Source organism: Grammomys surdaster, unplaced genomic scaffold (assembly GCF_004785775.1).
Source record: "Grammomys surdaster isolate TR1022 unplaced genomic scaffold, NIH_TR_1.0 168, whole genome shotgun sequence".
Classification (NCBI taxonomy): domain Eukaryota; kingdom Metazoa; phylum Chordata; class Mammalia; order Rodentia; family Muridae; genus Grammomys; species Grammomys surdaster.
This window is the reverse complement of record NW_021604616.1, coordinates 2909860-2930559: the sequence shown is the minus strand read 5'-3', so window position 1 is coordinate 2930559 and position 20700 is coordinate 2909860. Positions and strand designations below refer to the sequence as shown.

General features: G+C 36.8%; 1 protein-coding gene across 1 annotated transcript in view; it reads left to right on the top strand.

Moving 5' to 3' along the window:
* Lama2 (laminin subunit alpha 2) overlaps positions 1-20700 on the top strand; it is a 575131-nt gene that overhangs the window by 264992 nt on the left and 289439 nt on the right. Inside the window, exons 11-12 of the mRNA XM_028766419.1 lie at positions 4498-4638; positions 7731-7904. Coding sequence (XP_028622252.1) covers positions 4498-4638; positions 7731-7904 — 315 coding nt within the window. The remainder of the gene's footprint in view (positions 1-4497; positions 4639-7730; positions 7905-20700) is intronic.

Genomic DNA, 20700 nt, shown 5'->3' with positions numbered 1-20700 from the left:
AAAATAGGGTGAACAGGAAGAGAGCTACATGATCAGACCTCAGATTCTGATACTGATGATTCATTTATTCCAGCAAGCTCTATTTCCCATTTTCCCATTAGTTCTATAAGCTTCTAGAATAGTACTCTTCTCTAGAATGCAAGAGTTAAATGATTGACTCGATAGCGACATTTCACATTCAAGGTACAACAGTAGCCAGAAGGATGCAAACATATGTAAGTCCTATATTCAACATCCTTTCTAGTTAGCTGTGTGTTAACATGTGTCTGTGGTAGAACCTGAAGGCAAGTTTTAGATGTGCTTTAGCCTTACAGAACACTAACAGTGAAATCTACTTGTAAAGATGGCTTCATGAATCAGGTAACACTTAGAACCAGAGGGGACTAGGAAAGCTCTGCTGTCAACCATGACCAATAAGCACCTGTAAAGAAATGGGAAATAAAACACAGGAAGAGCTGGAATTGTTACATCTAGATATTTGATCTATCTGACCATGATGTGACCAGTTAGCAGACTCTGATTAACTGAAGCTCAGATGCCTGAAACTGGATGAAACTCATTGTTATAATGTTATCCTTTAAGTTAGGTATTTGGCTTATTGATATTGGTAAATTGTAGCATATTGTAAAGGGACTGAAGAATTAACTTGAGAACAGCAAACCAGACCTAAAATACTTTTCTCCAAATAATAGTCAAACTAAACAAGACAAAAGTAGCAGTTGGGCCACATGTTCTTATTAGTCCTATGAATACTTTATAGGTTTCTATATCACTAGTATGATGTTTGGGAGTTCCTGGAGACCACATCAGTTTCAGTAACTTCTTAGAAATGTTATTTATATAAAAAATTTCTTAAGAAATTTATATTTTTAGAATTTATAAAAATATGTTATATTCATGTTATGTTTTATTACATGAGCAGTTTTAGATTAGAATTACTGTAGACGGAAGATGCACAGTGCATGAGAAATGAAGTACCTATCCTCTTTCAGTGGAAGCTTGCAAAATGCTAAATCTCCTATCATTTGTGACAAGGAGACGGTGTTGCCAACTAAAAGGCTCCCTCAACTCTTGTGTTCAGAGACTTGTCAAAGAGATAGTTATGTCAATATGAAATTCTCATGTGGTAAACATTTACTTGGTCTATATATTTGGAGAGTACATAGTCTCACTGATACAGCATGGCTCTCACGCCTCTTGATGAGCAAGGTAAGACATTCACTAGAGTGTTAATACAAAGTAGGTAATGGGAATGTATGCCCCACATATACAAAACCATTCCAATCAGGCTAGCTCAGAGATCTTTTGTTTATTCCCTGTGATACAGCAGTTCCCACCTGGGGATTTCTACCTCATTGGGAAACCCCTCTTCCCCAAAATATTTATATTTTAATTCATAACACTAGCAAAATTACAGTTATGAAGTAGGGACAAGATAATTTTATGTTTAGGGGGTTATGATAACATGAGGAACTATATTAAAGGGTGCAGCATGAGAAAGGTTGAGAACCACTGGCGTAACATAACAGTCATTGTTAGATGATGAGTATGGGCATCCAAACCCGTTGAGTGAACCAGATCTCTCTTTCCCCGTCTCACTTCTCATAGGCGTTTTATCTGCCTTTGTTAGCTCAAATGCCTCAGTTATAGTTCTGAGTTTTGTCTTCTGCGTAGCACTCACTCACTATCTCCCACTGCCTAAGACAAGAGGTCCTGTCTTCTAGGACAGCCTTAAATGTCCATTATTTAAGAGTAGGGCCTTTGATTTTAAGTGCCAAATGAAATATCTAGCACATAGGAAGTTTTCATTATGTTTATTTTGGAAGGCTAAGTGACAAATGAAGCTTGCCTCATAGTAAATATTATTTTCCCTATCATTGCTATCATAGGTGTCTTTAAATCTTTACTGATTAGATAGAATTTTTTAAACTATGCTTCAAAGTTTATTTAAAATTTCCTTCCCACCCAAAAGCCTCATGAAACCTTCATGGAAAGAATCCATATATCCTTAAGTATGTTCTTATACGTTAATTTGCTTCTGAGATGCACTGAATATGTTCCACCTAGCAGTAAAGTTGATTTCAGGCGTATCCTTTTATCTAGAGAGACACTGGGTTTTAAGAACAGAGACCTTGATTTTACCCTCATTTTTACAGTACCCGGTATTCCCACTTTAATGTGCTGCTTCAGGTTATAAGATTAAATTGAACATGCAGTGATTTATTCATAATTTTTCTCAAGGTCATATAACAATGTAAACTGGAACAAATGAATATGTAGCTAATGTCTAAAATGGTCTAATTGTTTATATCAGTCTGGATCTCAGGAAAGTGGCATTATTTGCTTTCAAATTAGAGTAAATGAAAAGTAGACTGAACTGAGCACAGAAGAACATGGTGTTCAGAACAGCTGTACTGTGTCCTCAACGGAAAAAGCTAAATTATAATTATAGGCGTATTTCATCTTCCCTGCCTGTGTATGCTTTTGAAGATTCTCTTCACTTCAGTGCTTTGGAGATTTCTTTGTCCCAATGGGTCTGAAAGTGGATTGATTACTCTTGCTGACATCTACTGTCTCAAAATATTTGGAACCAGCCTAGAAAATCTAAAACTGGTGAATCTTTTGGTATTTACACTTCATTACTATACATATCAAGATACTAAAAATTAAGGTATGAAATAACACTGTAGGCATGCCACCTGGTTAAGGACCCAGATATGCACAAAGTGTTGGAATTTTAAATGGATCTGAGATATGAAGAAACAGTAATTGATGTTTAAATTCTTTCAGATCTAAAGAGAACCTCTTTTCTTGTTCTTGCAACTTTCTCCTTATTGGAGTCCATTTTAAGTATTCTGTCTTTCTGTATTTTACCAACCCATCTTCTAATCTTGGATTACTCAAATACATTTGCATATGTGTATGAATATGAAGGTTTACCTATATATACATTTGTGTTGAAACTAGAGAAGGCCATGCTGCATGTGTTTCTCTATCATACTCTTCCTTCATAGTTTAAGACAGGCTCTTTCACTGAATTTGGAGCTTGCCAATTCAGCTTGGATTGGGAAGACAGGAAGCCCCTGGGACTTGTTGACTCTGGCTCCCCAGTGTTGGGATTATCATATTATGCACGTGGCAGGCATTCTACTGCTTTGCTTCTTCTTCTGTTATTGTTGTTTGTCTGCCTATTTGTTTGTTTATCAACTTGCATGTTGGTACCAAAACTTCTGTCTATCTTCATGCCTAGGCAGCAAGCAGTTTGCCTGATGGACTATCTCCTTAGCCCTTCAAATGTTTTTAATAAGCATCCAGAGTGTGCATATAGTACTTTGGTATGATAAAAACACTACCATGGAGGAAATTGTTTAATCTTAATAAAATTGTATAAAGTCAATGCTCAACACTGTCTAGGAACCTGATATTTTCTGGGAATATATACATAGGAGGGTTTCCACCTTTGATTAAATATTACATGTGTTGAGAGAGAATAATCTGTGTATGCCAAAACATAGTTTTTAGCTTATAATAAAGGAATACATCTAAGACTACAGAAATAGCTGGGAAACAAGTTAGCTCCTGAAGGAAAGGGGATGCTGCACAAGGAGGTGGAAGAAGAACGCAAGGAAGAAGGATGAGGAATCACACATGCCCAGGATGCTGGATATCTATTGGCTGTAAGGAGAAGCCTTCATTTGGAAGTACTGGTCAGGATTAACCACTTCTCAAATAGAGAAAGAGGTGCCCAGGCTTTTGTTTATAGTTAGTTTTCATTCCTCTGAGCACATATTACAGCCTCATCAAATACACCAAATATATTTTCCATGTACTGGGACTAGGATGAATGAGCCTAATCTGGAGAACAGTCACCAAATAAGAATTTTTTTTTATAATACTACTATATAAATAACGTACTAGGCCACTGTGCAAATGGAAACATTGTAAAAAATTAAGCTGGGAAAAGTTTCCCTCTTTCCTATTTATTAAGATCAGGAAAATGCTGTACATATTTGCCCTGAGATTCTCCACATCTCAACTTTGCATGCTTGCCTCAAACACATGTATTTTTAACCTGTAATATGAAGGTACTTGACAATTTTGTATAATATAAATGTTTTAAACTCATTATATATTTGAAGATGACGTCGCTCCTTAACACAGATTGCTAAGGGTAATACTTGTCCCACTTTCAACAGATGAACACATTTTTTGACTTATGATAATTTTTAAACTACACTCTTAATACAGACCTAAGTAAAAAATTTGAGTATGGTGCTGAGCACTCAGTAGACCCCACCATACACATAGGCTGTGATGTTAGAACGATGGGCCATAACAGGAAACTTTAGAGCCATTGCTTACCATTACACACAGTACTTTAGAAATGGATGAAAGAGTAAAGTAAGGGCTGTAGTTATATTTTCCTTAAGTAGGTACAGATCCAACTCTTCCTTTGAAGGATGCCTCTGTTGCTAACACACCTCTCTGCATTTTCAGGAGAATGTTGAAGGTGAAGACTGCAGCCGTTGCAAATCTGGCTTCTTCAACTTGCAAGAGGGTAATCAGAAAGGCTGTGAGGAGTGTTTCTGTTCAGGGGTGTCCAACAGATGTCAGAGTTCCTACTGGACCTACGGGAATGTAAGGATGCTCATTGCTCTCTATGCCCTGCCTCATGCACCTCCTTCTCTGTTACTTTTGTTCCATTGTAGGAAATTGAAAGAAAAAAAAAACATGACAACCACAGAGCAACTCTATATACAATCTATACTTGTCCAAAATGAAAGTGCATGGAATTTCATTCAAAGGGTTATTTCTGTATTTTTGGCTCCAAGCCTTTCAATTTTATATGTAGCCTAGAGAGATGACTCAGTTCTTACCACTCTTGAAGAGAACTAGAGTTTGGTTCCCATTACCCACATCAGATGGCTCACAGTTAATGCAACTCTGGCCTCAGGGGATCTTATGCCCGTTTTTGGCTTCTGTGGGCTCCCATACTTGCAAGCACTTACCTTACCCACATACGCATATGTGCCTGCACTTGTATATATACACAACTAAAATAATCTTTATTAAAATATTCTTTTAAATGTACAGACTGAGTCCTCTCTGAAGTTGATACAACCCTTGTCAAGTCCCATAAGTGAAAACGTAATAAAAATCATGTTGCTTTTATCCTAAGCACAAGACGTATGAAAGGAAATGTAAGATCACAATAGTAAATATTGCAATTCCATTCACCGACACGATCCGTGTGCCACTTAAGAAAAAAACTGACTTATTAGTTCTTTAGCAATAACTAAGCATGTCTTTCTCAAAACAAACATGTTTTATGTTTGCCCACATTGCTCACTATGCTTCCCACTGCCTGTCTGTGGAGAGCCACTTCTTCCCTGAAAGAAAACACGTGAGTAGTAAATGGGCTCTAGGAATTGCCATAGTTACTTTGGCTGGGCTTTGAGTGCAGAGCATAGAGGATTCAGGCTGGAAAGAGACCTTCAGGGTGGGTGAGGAAGTAAACTTCAGGAGAGAGGCCACTGAGACACTTGGTATTCTACCGAGACAGCTATTAATAGATTGTGAACAGCAGAGTAGCATATCACGGTCATGTTCTACAGGCTGCTGTTCTGAAAAGCTGTCTCCTAAACACTTTTTTTTTCTCCCTGCTTTGATCTGACCACAAATCTAGAACACAGTCATCTAATATTGATGTCTATGTTGCTTTTAAGCCATGTTTGAAATAAGTAGTTTCTGACTGTTCTCTTATATCTAAGTGTGAATATCTGTATGCTTCTCCAATGTATTGATTTCAAAGAAAGCCTCAAGGAAAAAATAATGAATGGACTCAAAGTCTAACTTTAACATTTTGTTTACAGAGTCCTGCATTACATTCCTGACAATGCCACCAATAGATTTAAGTTTCATGGCTTTCCATGGACAAGGCCTAGGTAGCAAGTCTTGTTCTTCAGAACCTGGGTGGACACTCCTACCCAGATGTCTCAGAACACCTGAGGACAGCTAGAGTCAGAAAGGAAACCAGAGGTCAGAATTTACTATTGCCTACCTAGCCAATGGACTTTGACCTGGTTTGACTTTTTCTTTTGACCAAAGTAGTCTTTGCTATCCCAAAGCTTTAAAATTGAACAAAGATCAAATAATCTCTACATAAAAAGAAAATTAAAATTATATTTAATCTATACATTGTTAGTCTTGTTACTCTGATTGCTATCACTTGTAGCATCAATTATGTCTCAGGCAGTAAAATTCTGAAATTGGCTGCCCCTGTCTGAGTAGAGGACTCCTCTCAATCTACGCAAAGACGTCTGGATCAGGACTCCCATCTAATCAACGGTTTATTCTATTCATATATTAAAATTTTGAATAGACTATTGGGAGATTGTGGGAACACTGGACATGGGGACTTGTCAGAGGAAGTAATGCAAGGGGGCCAAATTTTAGGAATGAAGAGCAGGCCATGGATACTCTGCCGACCGGCTGTCATGAGTTAAATGGCACTTCTCTACTATGATCTGCCCACTGTGGTGCACAAATCTGGAACATGGGAGCAAAATAAATTCCTCCCCTCTTAAATTGTTGATATTGGGTATTTGATCACAGAAATAATAAAACTAATACAACTCTGGTGTCTCCTAGCTTTCCAGCTCAGCAAACAGTCTTGTCTAAACTATACAGGATAATTTCAATTGGACGTGGGAGTGTATACCTGTCCTTGACTGAGATACAATACTGTAAAGTAAATCATTACCCATCTTTTATTCCTCCTTTAAAGCGATTCCTTTTCTGGGCCAGGCTATGAGTCTCCAGAGTACTTTTGATCCTATGGGAAAGAATATAGAGAGTTTTGGGAAATGTTGTCATAGCAACGTTCTTGGGAATTCAAATGACCTGGAACATCAAAACAGAAAAATCATAAAGTGGGAAGAATGGAAATATTGAATAAAAGCTACCTTCTTTGACCTGCACATACAATTTCCTTTGTTCTCTGCCTTATGAATACATATGCAACACTTGTGAGATATTAGGTTTCATAAGACAGTAAGAAATGCTACTGAAGTGAAAAATATGAAATTCTAAGTCAAATTATTTGATATATTATATAACATTATAACACATCATACAAATTAGAATGGATTTCTATTTTTGCTTTGGTTAGCAAAACGGCCTAAGTTTAAATCCCTAGCACTCACATAAATTGCTGATGCAGTGGGGCATACCAATAACCCCAGCAGTGGGAGACAGAGATGTCAGGATCTTCAGGCTTGAATATTAGTCTAACTAAATCAGCACCAGGGTAAGCAAGAGACTGTGTCTCAAAAACTAAAAGGTAGAAAACAATCAAGAAGACAGGTGATGTTAATCATGAGAGTATGCATGTGTGTGTGCGCACACACACACACACACACACACACACACACACACAGTACTTGGAATCATGGTTTTAGGAAACAGTAAAAACTGATTATGTCGTTCTATCAAGATTCTCAAAAACTTCAATAAAAAAAATAAACAATGACTTCTATGTGAGTACACATGATAAAATTGATGATATCCACAATATACTTAACTCCTAGGTTTTTAAAGTGTCTGGAGCTTTTCCCTACTTGTACTTTTAAAAACCCCGAGAACTATGCAAGAGGGGGGGAAAAAGCTGCTGCTCTTTTTTGTTTGTGTGTTTATTTGTGTTTTGTAAGTGGTGATGTGTTTTCTTTAAGATTCAAGACATGCATGGCTGGTATCTCACAGACCTCTCTGGGCGCATTCGGGTGAATCCCCAGCTTGATAACCCTGACTCGCCTCAGCAGATCAGCGTCAGTAATGCTGAGGCCCGGCGAGCCTTGCCAGATGGATACTACTGGACTGCACCAGCTCCATATCTGGGAAACAGAGTAAGTCTATTTTTGACATTCTTCCTGCAACTGTATTTTAACTGATCTATCTAGAAGGTGAGTTTATTTAATAATTTTAAATTAAATCAAACCTATACTGTATTACATTTACAGAAGCAACTAAATGAGATCAGGTTGAGCATTCTCCATGTGGCATGCCTGATGTAATAGGAGACATCAAAGGCCTATGGCACCCTTAGATTTTAATTTAAGTTCCAGGTAAATTTTTGAATGACTCAATATTAATGAAATCTCTAGAGATTTTTGAAAAACATATTCTAGACATTGGAAGAAACTATGGTGTGTTTATTTAAATATAACTGCTTTTACAGTAGTCTAGGGTGGCTTTTTTTTTTTTTACAAAGTTTTCCTTATCTGTTTCAATTTTATCTCAAAACTGATAGGCAAAGTAGTTACCTTTACCCTTCTATCTAATATGCATGTTAACTGGAAAAACTGATTTATTATGTATCTATTTCAATGCTTGATATGAGATATATGCAAACTACATGTTTTCTAGAAGTTGGAGACAGAAGAGTCCTGAACTTACCATATTGAAAGCACATGTTGTGTTCAAGCACTTATATGTAAAATTCACACACAGATAAACAAGGAGGGCAGCCTTGAAAATTCAGTGTGTGTGTGTGTGTGTATGTGTGTATGTGAAGCTTTTTTTATTGTACATGAATTCCCGCTAAATACCAACATATTGGTATTTAGAATTCTGTTTTCTTTTGCCAAACCATTTGTTAAAAACTAAATTTAAGTATTTTGTGAATATTTTTCTGGTAATGAAAATTGATACCTTGTTATAGATTAAGTTACCTCATTATACCAGAAGCTGGTGATGGTATTTTTGCTTCAGTTAGCAGAAGGACCCGAGTATAAATCCCTAGCACGCACATAAATTGCTGGTGCAGTGGGGCATACCAATAACCCCAGCAGTGGGAGACAGAGACGGGAGGATCCTTGGGCTTGAATACCAGTCTAACTAAATCAGCACCAGGGTAAGCAAGAGACTGTGTCTCAAAAACTAAAAGGTAGAGAGCCATGAGGAAGACAGGTGGTGTTAATCATGAGAGTGTGCATGCAGGGGACAGTATCACCTGTCACCTCTAATAACAGTATTAATATTGAACAAAAACCTTCATTGGTTAAGTAAACAAAAGTATACTTATAATTATTGGATGTATTGCATAATATGTGAATAATGATACAGAAATAATAGTAACTCATGTTCTGCTCAGTGAATGGGAATTTGTAATTTTAGTTGATTGAAACATTTCTACTCATAGCCAGGTTCATATTTTTAACAGGCTTCTCCATGCTACTATGAAAAAATGTGTAAATGAATAAAGTAGGTTTTCAATGAGCATGTATTTAAAGGAGACAACATATGTTGCATAAAATTCAGTAGCTGTGATAAAAATGTAATTAAACTTTTATTTGCTGGACCCTTTATGACATGGAGTCATTTTATCCTATTTAGAAATCTCCTCTATCCCTGACAAGAACAAAACAGCATGCGGCTTGAATTTCTTCTGCTTAACATTGCCAAAAAGTAAAAATAAAAATAAACTTCTTTTTACTCCTGAAAGGAGCTTAAGGAAGAAATTTGGGTCAAAATCAGATGAGTTTCAGATCTAGCCTTCCTTTCTTCCTTTTTTCCTTCTTTCTTTATTTCTTCCTTCCTTCCTTCTTTCCCCTTCTTCCTCTCTCATACTATGCTAAAATTTATTTAATTAAGGACAATTATGAATAGAAATTACCATTATCATATTTTCCATTATTTCTCTTTTGGTCATATGCCTTTTCTTTCTGTTGGCTGAAAATCAAACCAACAGAAGGAAAGCAGGCAGATGGGATACTAAATAACAGGAGAGCAAAGAATTTGGACACCCTGTTCACAGTGATTGAATCCCAGAGATAACGTCCCTCCTCTGGCTGAACTGTTTCTTCTAACCACCCACAATGAAACACTTCATATTCCACAGCAGATCTTTTAGACTCCACAAAGCCCTGCCTGCTTCTGTCCCCATTTCCATTCAGTGAGCAAAACGATGGTAACGGAGTGTGCAAATTGTTTGACTATGGAAGGCATTTTCTAGTGTACCGTGGAAGCCCTCAGTGGTTTGCTGTCAGCCCTCTCAGTATGAATGAAACAATTTGCCTTAATAACTGAACCATATAAATTTTTGATACTACAATAATACTGTCAGCTCTCAGAAATTACCACAGTACATCTTAACTGTCATGTCATATCACGTAAATTATAGTCATGATGACACACTTAGCTTGCTTGATTTAATATCTTGCTAAGGAAATGGAAAATTGTAGGTCCTTGTTTGTAAATTCAATAAAGCCACTTTTCTAAATAGTTGAGGCTAAATTTTTTTTTTTTGCTAGTAATTGCCATTTGAATAAGAGCCACTGCCAGAATCTGATAGGAATAGTACATCATGATTTTCTTTTAAATCTGTTTAATTACTTAGTTTTACTGATAGGCGTGGTTTGTAGGCTGTGAGTATATGATGTTCCCTCTACTGTTTTTAGTGTTAATTCATAAAGTAAAAATTTATTTATGAGATATAATCACTTTTTGCTAAATATAGATGGAACAGGTTCAGGAATGTTTTCTTATCTGTGAAGTTATACGGCTGCTTGCAATAGAAGGGAGGGATGCTGGGAAACAGCTCTTGCCTCTTAGGATGCTAACCACACAGAACACAAGAGCCCTTTCCTGGGACACACTGTGGTAGCACACAGGTCACCCTGTTTGTCATCCAGCTCAAGAGCACAAGCCAATTTAATAAAGAGTACATTTTATCCTGTGACACAACACTGCTCTGTGGGAAATAAGCCGTATGTAAGGGGCCATAGGACTATCTGTGGATAGTGGATGAAGCTCCGAAGAACACTACCCAATGGTGTGGCCACCATAAAATTTGACTTTCTCAAATATGAATTAATTCTTCAATAGTAATCATAACATGTTTTCTTCTTCTCCAACATGAAAGATAGCAGGCATCACTGGCAGATTTTATTTGTTTATTTGTTTGTTCTATTTTTTATGCAATTTCCCCATCTAATTCTCAGGGATGTTAAGTCAGTTATCCATTGGTCTATTGGGTTGCAGTGGGTTCGGTCTTATTTTCATAATCCTGTGCAAGTGTTCCTGCTTGGTTCTAGGGTATTTGCGGAAGGGTAGATGAAAACAGGCAGTGAGGAGGAGTCAGAGGACAGAGAATCCTTAAAGCAGCTGCTGTTAAGAAACGGCTTGGAAATTTCAGAGCTAACCTAATTTACTTCTTTAGAAAACTCAATGCGGCAGGAATACTGATGATGTCACTTACTTAGGGTTCCCCTAGCAGACTGAAATAGCTGGTGCAGCATCCAAAAGTAGTTCTCTGTGTCCATAAAATTTTCTGAAAAATGGCTTCAGTAGCGTGCTTGGTTTTGTTCTTTCTCTGCTGTTAAAGTTTGAAGTTCTGTCTGAACATTATTGAATTAACTTTATGTGATTTCTTTTTTACAAAAAATAATTTTCTATACCACCATCTTGGATTTCTTTGGCTAGCTTAGAGAAACATTTCAGTTTATTCTGATGCTCATAATGCCTACAGTTAGGCATTAAGGTCCTCTTGATGAAAGCCATTCCACAGTGCAACTTCCCTACATGAGAAAGTACCATGGTTGACTTTCTTTAGAGAGACCACATTATATCTGTGTATCAGAAGAAAGTAGATGCTGGAATGGCTCAAACAGCAATGATCTTATTATATAAAAAGTCCACAGAAAACACCTGGATTGATGGTACCTCCTTAAACAAGAATCAAAACAAAATTATTTTGATTAGGCTGTTGACCTCTGAGTGGGAATTTGCATGAGAGTTGAAAGCCATTTTCAGGGCTATACATTTAAAAAAAGATAAAACAGTAACAATAATAATTCTACATTTCTCAGTATCCTTCAAAAGTAGAGTTCAAGCTGGGCAGGGTAATGATGCGGGAAACCCAGAACACTAGTAAGGTGGATCACATTATTTTGAGGTTACACATGGCGACATAGTGACTCTAGGAAAGACTGAGTGAGACGTTGTGAAAAAAAAAAAAAGCAACCAAAAAGTGGAATTTGACATTCTCTTCTCTACCTACAATTCCCTCATTCTCTTCTCTACAAACAATTTCACAATTTCCTCTAACTTAAATGTTAGATTAAGTCGAATGGACTACTAAAATCACTATGAATGTGGAGAAAGACCTCGTCATAAACATTATCAGACTGAGTTACCTGTAGTCCTTTTTAATTTCGAAAACCAAACCTATCAATAATGATTAAGAAATAAAGTAAGATCTAGGAACTGTTTTCTGCCTGGAATAACATATATAAATTGTTATGGATAAGTGAGAGAATAATGTTAAAACATCAAAAAGACCAGAAAAATCATTCATTGACTATATTTACTATGCAATCTGCTATGCAAAAGTACCTACCACCAAGAAGGGCTCAAGGTCACAAGGAATAATCTCACAATAAAGATATGTCATTCCTGTAATATTAGTTTGATATTTACCTTAATTCTTCTAGAAAATTGGTATAAAAAAGAGCATTCTGATACTTATATGTGTTTTTTTTCCCTTAGTTTATAATGAAACAGGTACAAAGATCTTTTTTTGTTTGTTTATAATTAAGCAAGTTAAGTTAGCTAAGGAAACATTCAGTTTAATAACTAAGTTGTTAAAATAACTTGACAAAAATAAATTAATAAATTCTTAGGACTATTTCAGCATAAATAGGTTGTGGTTTGGTTGGAAACAAAACTAATAAAATCTAGGATGAGATCAATAAATTGTACTGATCAGGCCAGAAGAGCCAATGGCCACCATAATTATATACATTTGTCATGTAATATATTCACTCAGCTGTGAATTTGTGTTTTCATCTGTGTTAATCTGTACAGTCAAATTCATTAGTCAGTAAACCAAAATATCTTCACTAGGAAAACAACAAAGGCACACTTGGTATCTAAATATGTACCACCCTTCACAGTTAGGCATTGTTCAGACATTTACTTACTTACTTACTTACTTACTACTTACTTCTTTGAGTAATTGGCTTTCAATCAAAGTAATGCAACAACATATCCAACAGGAAGCCTATAAGCAGAGATAATAAAGAGTGGGAAGCTGTATACCACTCGTCTCAGTTCTTGGGAGACTGACGCAGGAGGTTTGAGTTCAATCCAGCCTCGATATAGGACTCTATATCAAGCAAAGACAGAAACAGAGATATTAATATATCTGAATATAAATGAAAGTAATGGAATGCAAATGGCAACAGAGGAGACAAAGGCCCAAACTTGATATTACAAGGAATAGAATGAGAAAAAAACCCCACAAGGAACAGAATGAAGATAAAATTAAGCAAAAGGAGGAACATGACAATGTTAGAAAAATGTAAAGCAGGGAGTTTGTGGTGATTGCATAATCAGTAAAGTGTCTGCTGTATAGGCATGAAGACCTGGGTTCAAATCTCTAGTCTCCAAATAAAGGTCATATGTAGCAGTTCTTGACTCTAACCTCAGCACATAGAAGGCAAAAATAGGTATGTCTCTGTGGCTCACTCAACAGCTAATCTATCTAAATTGGCAAGGTCCAGGTTCAGTAAGGGACCTAGTCTCAAAACAATAAAGATGGAAGCCAAATGAGAACACCTGACATGGACTCAGCTTCCACACACTCAAAGACACATGTACACATGCAAATGCATGCATGAGCATGTACACACAAAAAATAATAATTGAAATTACTTCAAAAATTCAAGAGGAAACATCAGGAATAGATAAGGTCAAAACATGGAAATTTAAATACTAAATTTGACTACCTTAAAATAATGAAATAAAGTGCAGTGAAGTGACTCTGGTTTAAAATCCCTTCACTATCTTCAGTCTTATAAAAGTCATGAATTTTATGTGGTTTGATATCCTTGATCTAAATAAAACCTTGACCAGGGAGGTAAGAACATGAAACTCATCATCAAAAGTTATACATGAAAACAGGCAAATGCCCTTTAGCAACTGTTGATACAAAGGTTTAGAAAGTTAATAAACAAAAAGACTAGTTCATAAATGCTCCCCCATTCAAACACTTGGGTTCTAGCTAGATTGAAAATGAATGACAGTAGGATAGACCGTGGGTCTGGAGCCAAGAATTATCTGCAGGGGAAAAGGTAAGCTACAGAGTCTTACATTTCATCATTTATTAAAATGAACTTCAGCCAGAAACAAAGATTAAAACTTTACAATCACACTAAATAAGCTCTAGGAAGATAATGCTTTGGGATTTCTGCTTTTGACCATGACTGACTAACAGGATCTAGATTTACTTCCTGGGTTTAAATCACAAGAACACTTGACCAAAATTATGGGACTGAACTCTTCATAGTACTGAGCATTAGTTGGTAATGTAATACAATCATTGAGAAAAGCAGAGCAAAGAATTCAGGGTTACAGGTGCCTCAGATTAGTACCTGGACCACAGTTTCTAGAGTCAAAGGAAAATCTCAATAGAGCCAAGCAGAAAGCCTGGCCGTCATGGAGGCTAACTCATCGAGAGTCTGCTCAGCAGAATGTAAAAGAAGAACAAGCTGCTGAAGGTAGAGTTGAGCTTAAGATCTGCACGTCTGCAAGGAGGGGCCCAACTGCTAAGTGGCAAATGCGTGAACTAGCTAAAACTGCTGTAAGAGTCACCAAAATGTAGTGGTTGGGGAAAAAATGCCTGGAACAAAACTTGTTGCCTAGAGATGACTTGCTTTCCTATGATCCAATCTAGAATGCCTACAACGTGGCAAGGACATCAGATAAAGAGTCAAAGGATGTTTTCTTAGTAGAGGAACTAAATTAGCTCTAGACCACAGATAATTTTCATTCATGCTAGCAAACAATTCCCAAAGGCAAGTCTGGAGAGGATTTCCTGAAAAGAATTATCATTTTCTAAAAAGTGAACTGTATACCAAAACCAAGTCCAATCCCATGAAAGTACAAAAAATTCAGGACTAAGCAGTCTAGAATTCACCATGTCTGGTATCACATAAGATATTATGGAGGCACACGAAGAAGTGGAACATATGAATCATCACTGGGAGCAAAATTAGGTCAGAGAAAGAGACCCTTAAATAACAGGACGACGATAATGAATGATAGAATCAGATTACTAAGTGTCTTAGTTAGGGTTTAAAGAGACACTATGGCCATGACAACTTTTACAAAGGATAACATTTAATTTGGTCTGGTTTACAGTTTCAGAATTATAGTCCATTATCATCATGGTGGAAAGCATGGCACTGTGGAGACACACTTGGTGTTGGAGGAGTCAAGAGTTCTACATCTTAATCCACAGGCAGCAAAATGGGACGGTCTTCCACAGGAAGAAGCTCTGATTCCATACTGGGTGGAGCTTGAGCATAGGAGACCTCAATGCTCATCCATACAGTGATGTACTTTCTCCAACTAAGCCAAACCTACTCCAATAAGGCCACACCTCCTAACAGTACCACTTCCTAAGCATTGAAACACAGGAATCTATGGGGGCCAAACTATTCAAAGCATCATAGGAAGAGAGTAGATAAAGAAGTAGATGCTGGGATCTAATGAGTGATGCAACATGCAGAGAAGAAAAAAGACAAGAGACAGCAGATTCGTATCTGTGCAAGTCATTTGTCAAGTTGATAAGATAAAGGATCATCTGTAAGGTGCCCATCTGGTAATGAATCTGGGGATTAGCTTGTTTGTGTTAATTATAGAACTGAAGAGACCTGCCCACTTTCTGAGCAGCAGCACTATCTAGCTAGCATCCCGGGTTGCACCGATAGATAAAGAGGACCAAGTAACAACATATCTGCATCCGTTCATCTCTCTTTGATTCCTGATGACAGATGCTTCAAGCTCAGGTACCCATGACTTCTTGATAGACTGTAGCTTTGACCTGTGAACCAAATAAACTCTTTTCCGCTAAAGCTGATTTTGTCAGAGCACTTTATCACACTAAGAGGAAAAGAAACTAAGAATTGTCAGTTTGTAAGACAATCGGGGTATTGGTGCCAAACCTCATGTGATAGTACTAAGAGGCCTTTGGGAAGTGATTTACTCATTTCCATGTAAATGGTATCACTGTTCGTATATTAAAAGGTAAAGGAATCTGTCCTGGCCCTTAAGAATGCAGGGTTGAGCTTTCTGTCTTTTTAAAAAAGTATTCTTTTTATTGAAAATAGATTATTTTACCTATATGTTCTGATTATGGTTTCCCTTTTCTCTACTCCTCCCAGTTTCTCCACACCACCTCACCTATCTGGGTTCATCCCCTTTTTGTCTCTTGTTAAAAGATAACAGGCTTCTACTGGATACTAATATAATTAATACAATCATAAGGTAAGATAAAACAAAACCATATCAGCATAGGACAAAATACATGGAAAAGAGCATAAGAAAGGGCATAAAAACATATAGACAGAGAGAGACGCACTCATTTGAATACTCAGGAATCCTATAAAAACACAAAACTAGAAGCCATAACACATAGCAGAGAAGCAGCCTTCATCAGATATTGAATCTACTGATTATTTGATGTTAGACTATTATCCAAACTGTGAACAATCAATTCATGTTATTTGTGAGTGACTCCATTTATGATATTTTCTTACAGTAGTTATAGACTAAGATTTTGCAAACTAAAATATAATACAAAGATATTTTAAAGTTTTCTTTCTTATTTTGAAAAGTAAAAGGCAACAGAAATAAGTAAGCAAGCAAGCAAGTAGTGTCAATATAATTTTTTTAACTAGACCAAAATATCTTTGAAAAATGAAGACAAAGATTTCTTTTAGAGAAATAAATCACATAGAGAGCTACATTAGAGGAGATAAAGAAAGTTCTTAGGGCAAGAGCACAAGCCATATCAGATGGAAATTTAGCCCTGTAAGACAGATTATATGTATTAAAAAATAAACAAAAGAGGGTTTTTTTCCTTTCCTACCATCACTAGTTGGAACAAGACCTCTGGCTCGCTACCTTTTTAGCCCTTAGGTCAAACACAATGTTTATTGAATAAATGACCAAAGACAGCAGCTTAAACTAGAACTTCAAGTCAACCTTGCATAAAATTGCTCTCTGGATTTAGAAAGCAGGAGACTGCAGCATAGCAAGTGGGTTTCAAAAAAAGCATCCCATGCCTTTTGCTGTTCCTTATCTCAAAACCAAAGAGAACACACCAGCTTTCATTTCAAAAGCACACTTCCTATCTCTTCATGAAAAGATATGTCTGTCTTCTGTATTCCATTCAAAACCATTTTACACTTACGTTCCTTGTGAAGACTAGTAGAGGACTAGGGGAGCCAGTGATCAGATTGTTCTGACAAACTAGCCAGTTGTATAGAGGACATGCCCTCCAGAAACCACTATGACATTGAGGAAATAGCTAACCCTAAGTGCAGCTTGTTATACAGTTTCTGAGCCTGTCATGGAGAGAGTTCTCTTGACATTTTACTTGTTGATGCAATGCAGCCAACAGTGTAGATGCTGTGGACTGCAGAGGAAATGGTGCAAAAACTCACAGAGAGAAGATGGCTATCAAGCTAAAGAGAGAAACCTGAAGCAGATTCCTTCCTCACACTGCCCAGAAGATAATGTCTTTGCCAACAACTTATCTCCAGACCAATTACTAATCCCTCATTTTCATGAGAACTCTCCGAAAACAAGTATGTAAAAATAAATAAATAAAGACCTGTTTTAGTAATATTTGTGGTGACATTGGCTAATGTTTTTGACCAAGCCAGCTCAGTCAGTCAACAGGTTCTCCAGTGCAGGAGTGAGGATTAAAAAGAAAAAAGACGATTAGACAATATTGCAGCATGACCCCAGCCAGTTCTGAAGCTGAAGGCTAAGGCAGATTTATTTTTTCTCAATTTTCTTTTAAACCATTTTAATTACATGCAAGTACATAGGTCAGTTCTAGGTTGAGGAACTAGCAATACAAGAGATGCAAATAGTCAAGGAGCAAACAAGGCAATAAACAAAATTGTTTCTAAGGGCTCATCAAGATGACAAAAATATCTGAGCCTACTTCCCTGTCCTAGCCCACAGTATTCATGCCTGAAGCCTACTTCTTTGTTCTAGCCTAAGACTTAGATTCCTGACTGAAATTACTTCTCTGTTTTAGCCTAAAATTAGATTTCTGCCTGAACTTACTTCCCTGTCATGGCCCAATGTCAGATTCCTGCCTAAAGCCTATTTCCTTGTCTTTGGCCAAAGTCAGATTCCTGCCAAGCAGCCCCAAAAGCTCTCCACATGTTTTATTCTGTATATCTTACTCTGACATGAGTTATAAAAATGTATGTTCAATAGTCCCATGATCCACGCAAACTTGGCTTCCATGATTTACAAAACAAGAGTTATAACTGCTTCAGAATTATACAAAGCTCTTTTTGAAAAATGCCCTAGGTACACAAAAGGTTTTCAGCAAAAATAATTTGCTTTACAATTTTTATGTAGCTGTCTGCTATGATCATTTACGTCAGATACAATCTTCAAATCAAGAAAGGTTTTTGTTAAAGAACACTTCTTTGCATGCTTGTTTTTTGCTGACATGATACTTGATGGTAGTGATAGCATTACAAATGAAGATGGACAGTCTGAACATTGATTTTATTCTCAGTAATTTATTCATTTTTACATCCCAATTGCTGCCCTACCTCCTGGTGCACCCCTCACACAGTCACTACCCCAATACCCCTCCCTTTCTCCTCGGAGAAGATGGAGACCACAGATATGCAGCTTATTCTTCATGTGGGTCCCCCAACAACTGGAGCAGTTGCTGTCCTTAAAGCTGAAGGTTGATTTAAACAAGTAAGATTATATGACTTAAATAGCAGCTTTGTAACAAAGAGAAACAGTTGATCTTCGAAATACCTGCAGAATATTTTGCACTTTATGCTGAATGTCTCAGAAAAAAGCTAAGACATATCAAGTCATCTCATAAACGTCCTTCTGTTCTGTTCTTCTCTGAAGACTTGGCAGTAAAAAGATTTGAGTATCTTATGCTCATCAGTCCTGGACCCAAGACATAAGCTTCAATATCTCATGGCAATAATACTAGCACAAATGAAAATGAAACAATTAAGATGAACCCTAACTCAATATAACTGGGGTCCTTGCATGAGAGGAAGTTTACAGACAGGCACACAGCAGGAACAATTGCATGTGAACATGAAAACAGCTGTCTTCAGGCTCAGGAGAGAGATCTAGATCAGATTCTTCCTTCTCAGTGGTACCAGCCTCTCATACTGGTTTCTATTATTAAAATAGCCCAGTCTTTGACATTTTTTATGGCAGCCTTACAAGCTAGATAATAAAATATTAATTATTTTAAAAAACCCAATAGCAGTAATTCTTGATATAGTATTTGTCAAGCAACAGGCAATCGGTCAATTGTATAGAAATCATAGAAACAGATAAGAGCAAGGCCTATAGTCAAATAGAAAAATATTCAACAGATATAAATAAATGGTTCCTTGAAGAAGGAAGAAAATGGCTCTGAAGTATGGGGAACTGTGCTCACTAGTTTTGTATTATGGTGATTACATTGAGGAGTCACTTGTCTTATGTGATATGATAAAGATAAGACAGTAAGTAACATGTTCATTTATGAGGCCTTCCAGAAACAGATCCTCATCAGCCATGGAACATACATTGGTGCAATCCAAGAAACCAACTTTAGAAACTGTCACTGAAGTGGCATGCAAATGCACATATTCCCACAAAATTCCCTTCTGGGCACTTAGCCTAGAAGTCCATATAACTGTACAAAGAGTCACCAATGCATCTTAGCCACTGAAATGTCCATCAATCAATGAGTGACATCATAAAGGTTGTTATAGCCATACAAACAAACAAACAGCATATAGCAGTAAATCAATTAGAATTTCATTGCTTAATAGCTGGAAGATAATACAGAGTGATGGTGATACACAGAGAGTGTTTCTTTAAATGACTAAATGTACACAATGTACGTATGCACACAAACACACATACATATATGACAAGCATTCATCTTCAAGTGGAAGAAAAAGAATATACAACCTTATATGATGACTCAGCTATTTAGGGTCACATCTAACATTTGCATTGAGATGACCTTCTGTCAAAGACTACTCTATTGCTCTTCTCAGGAAAACAATATTGGCAAATTTGTAAAATGATATACGTCAACTAAAATAACTTTAATTTAGATTTATAGTTTAGTCTGCTACAAGCTGTTATTTCTCTTTCTACACTTTGCTGTAAAAATTGATTCTTAAATGTAATCCCTTAATATGTATTAAGCGTCTAGTACTATCTGCTAAAAAGTGATTGGCATGCTTAATTTATCTCAGCAATTCAAACAGCAGTACTTGTATCTTTCCAGATTCTTCAGTAAATTCTTGCTTTTTTCATTAGGTCCTATTTCAGAAGCACACAGGTGACACTGTTATTTCTTGTGTCTTCCTGTCACTTCCAGTGGTAGCAGCTGTGTCAGAACAGGTGCCCTCTTTTACTACTCATTCTGAAGCTCTGAATCTGTGACCCAGTCTGGGCTATAGAGCAGCCCAAACCTAACATTTGCCACATCGAAGGAAGAGCTAGACGATAGGACCCCAATTCAAAATGTGATGAATTGCTAAACAGGTAGTTTTGTGGGTGATTGAAAATTACCTGCAAAAGAGTGCTTATCTCCTTGAGGCACATCGAAAGCTTGCAGAATTGAGC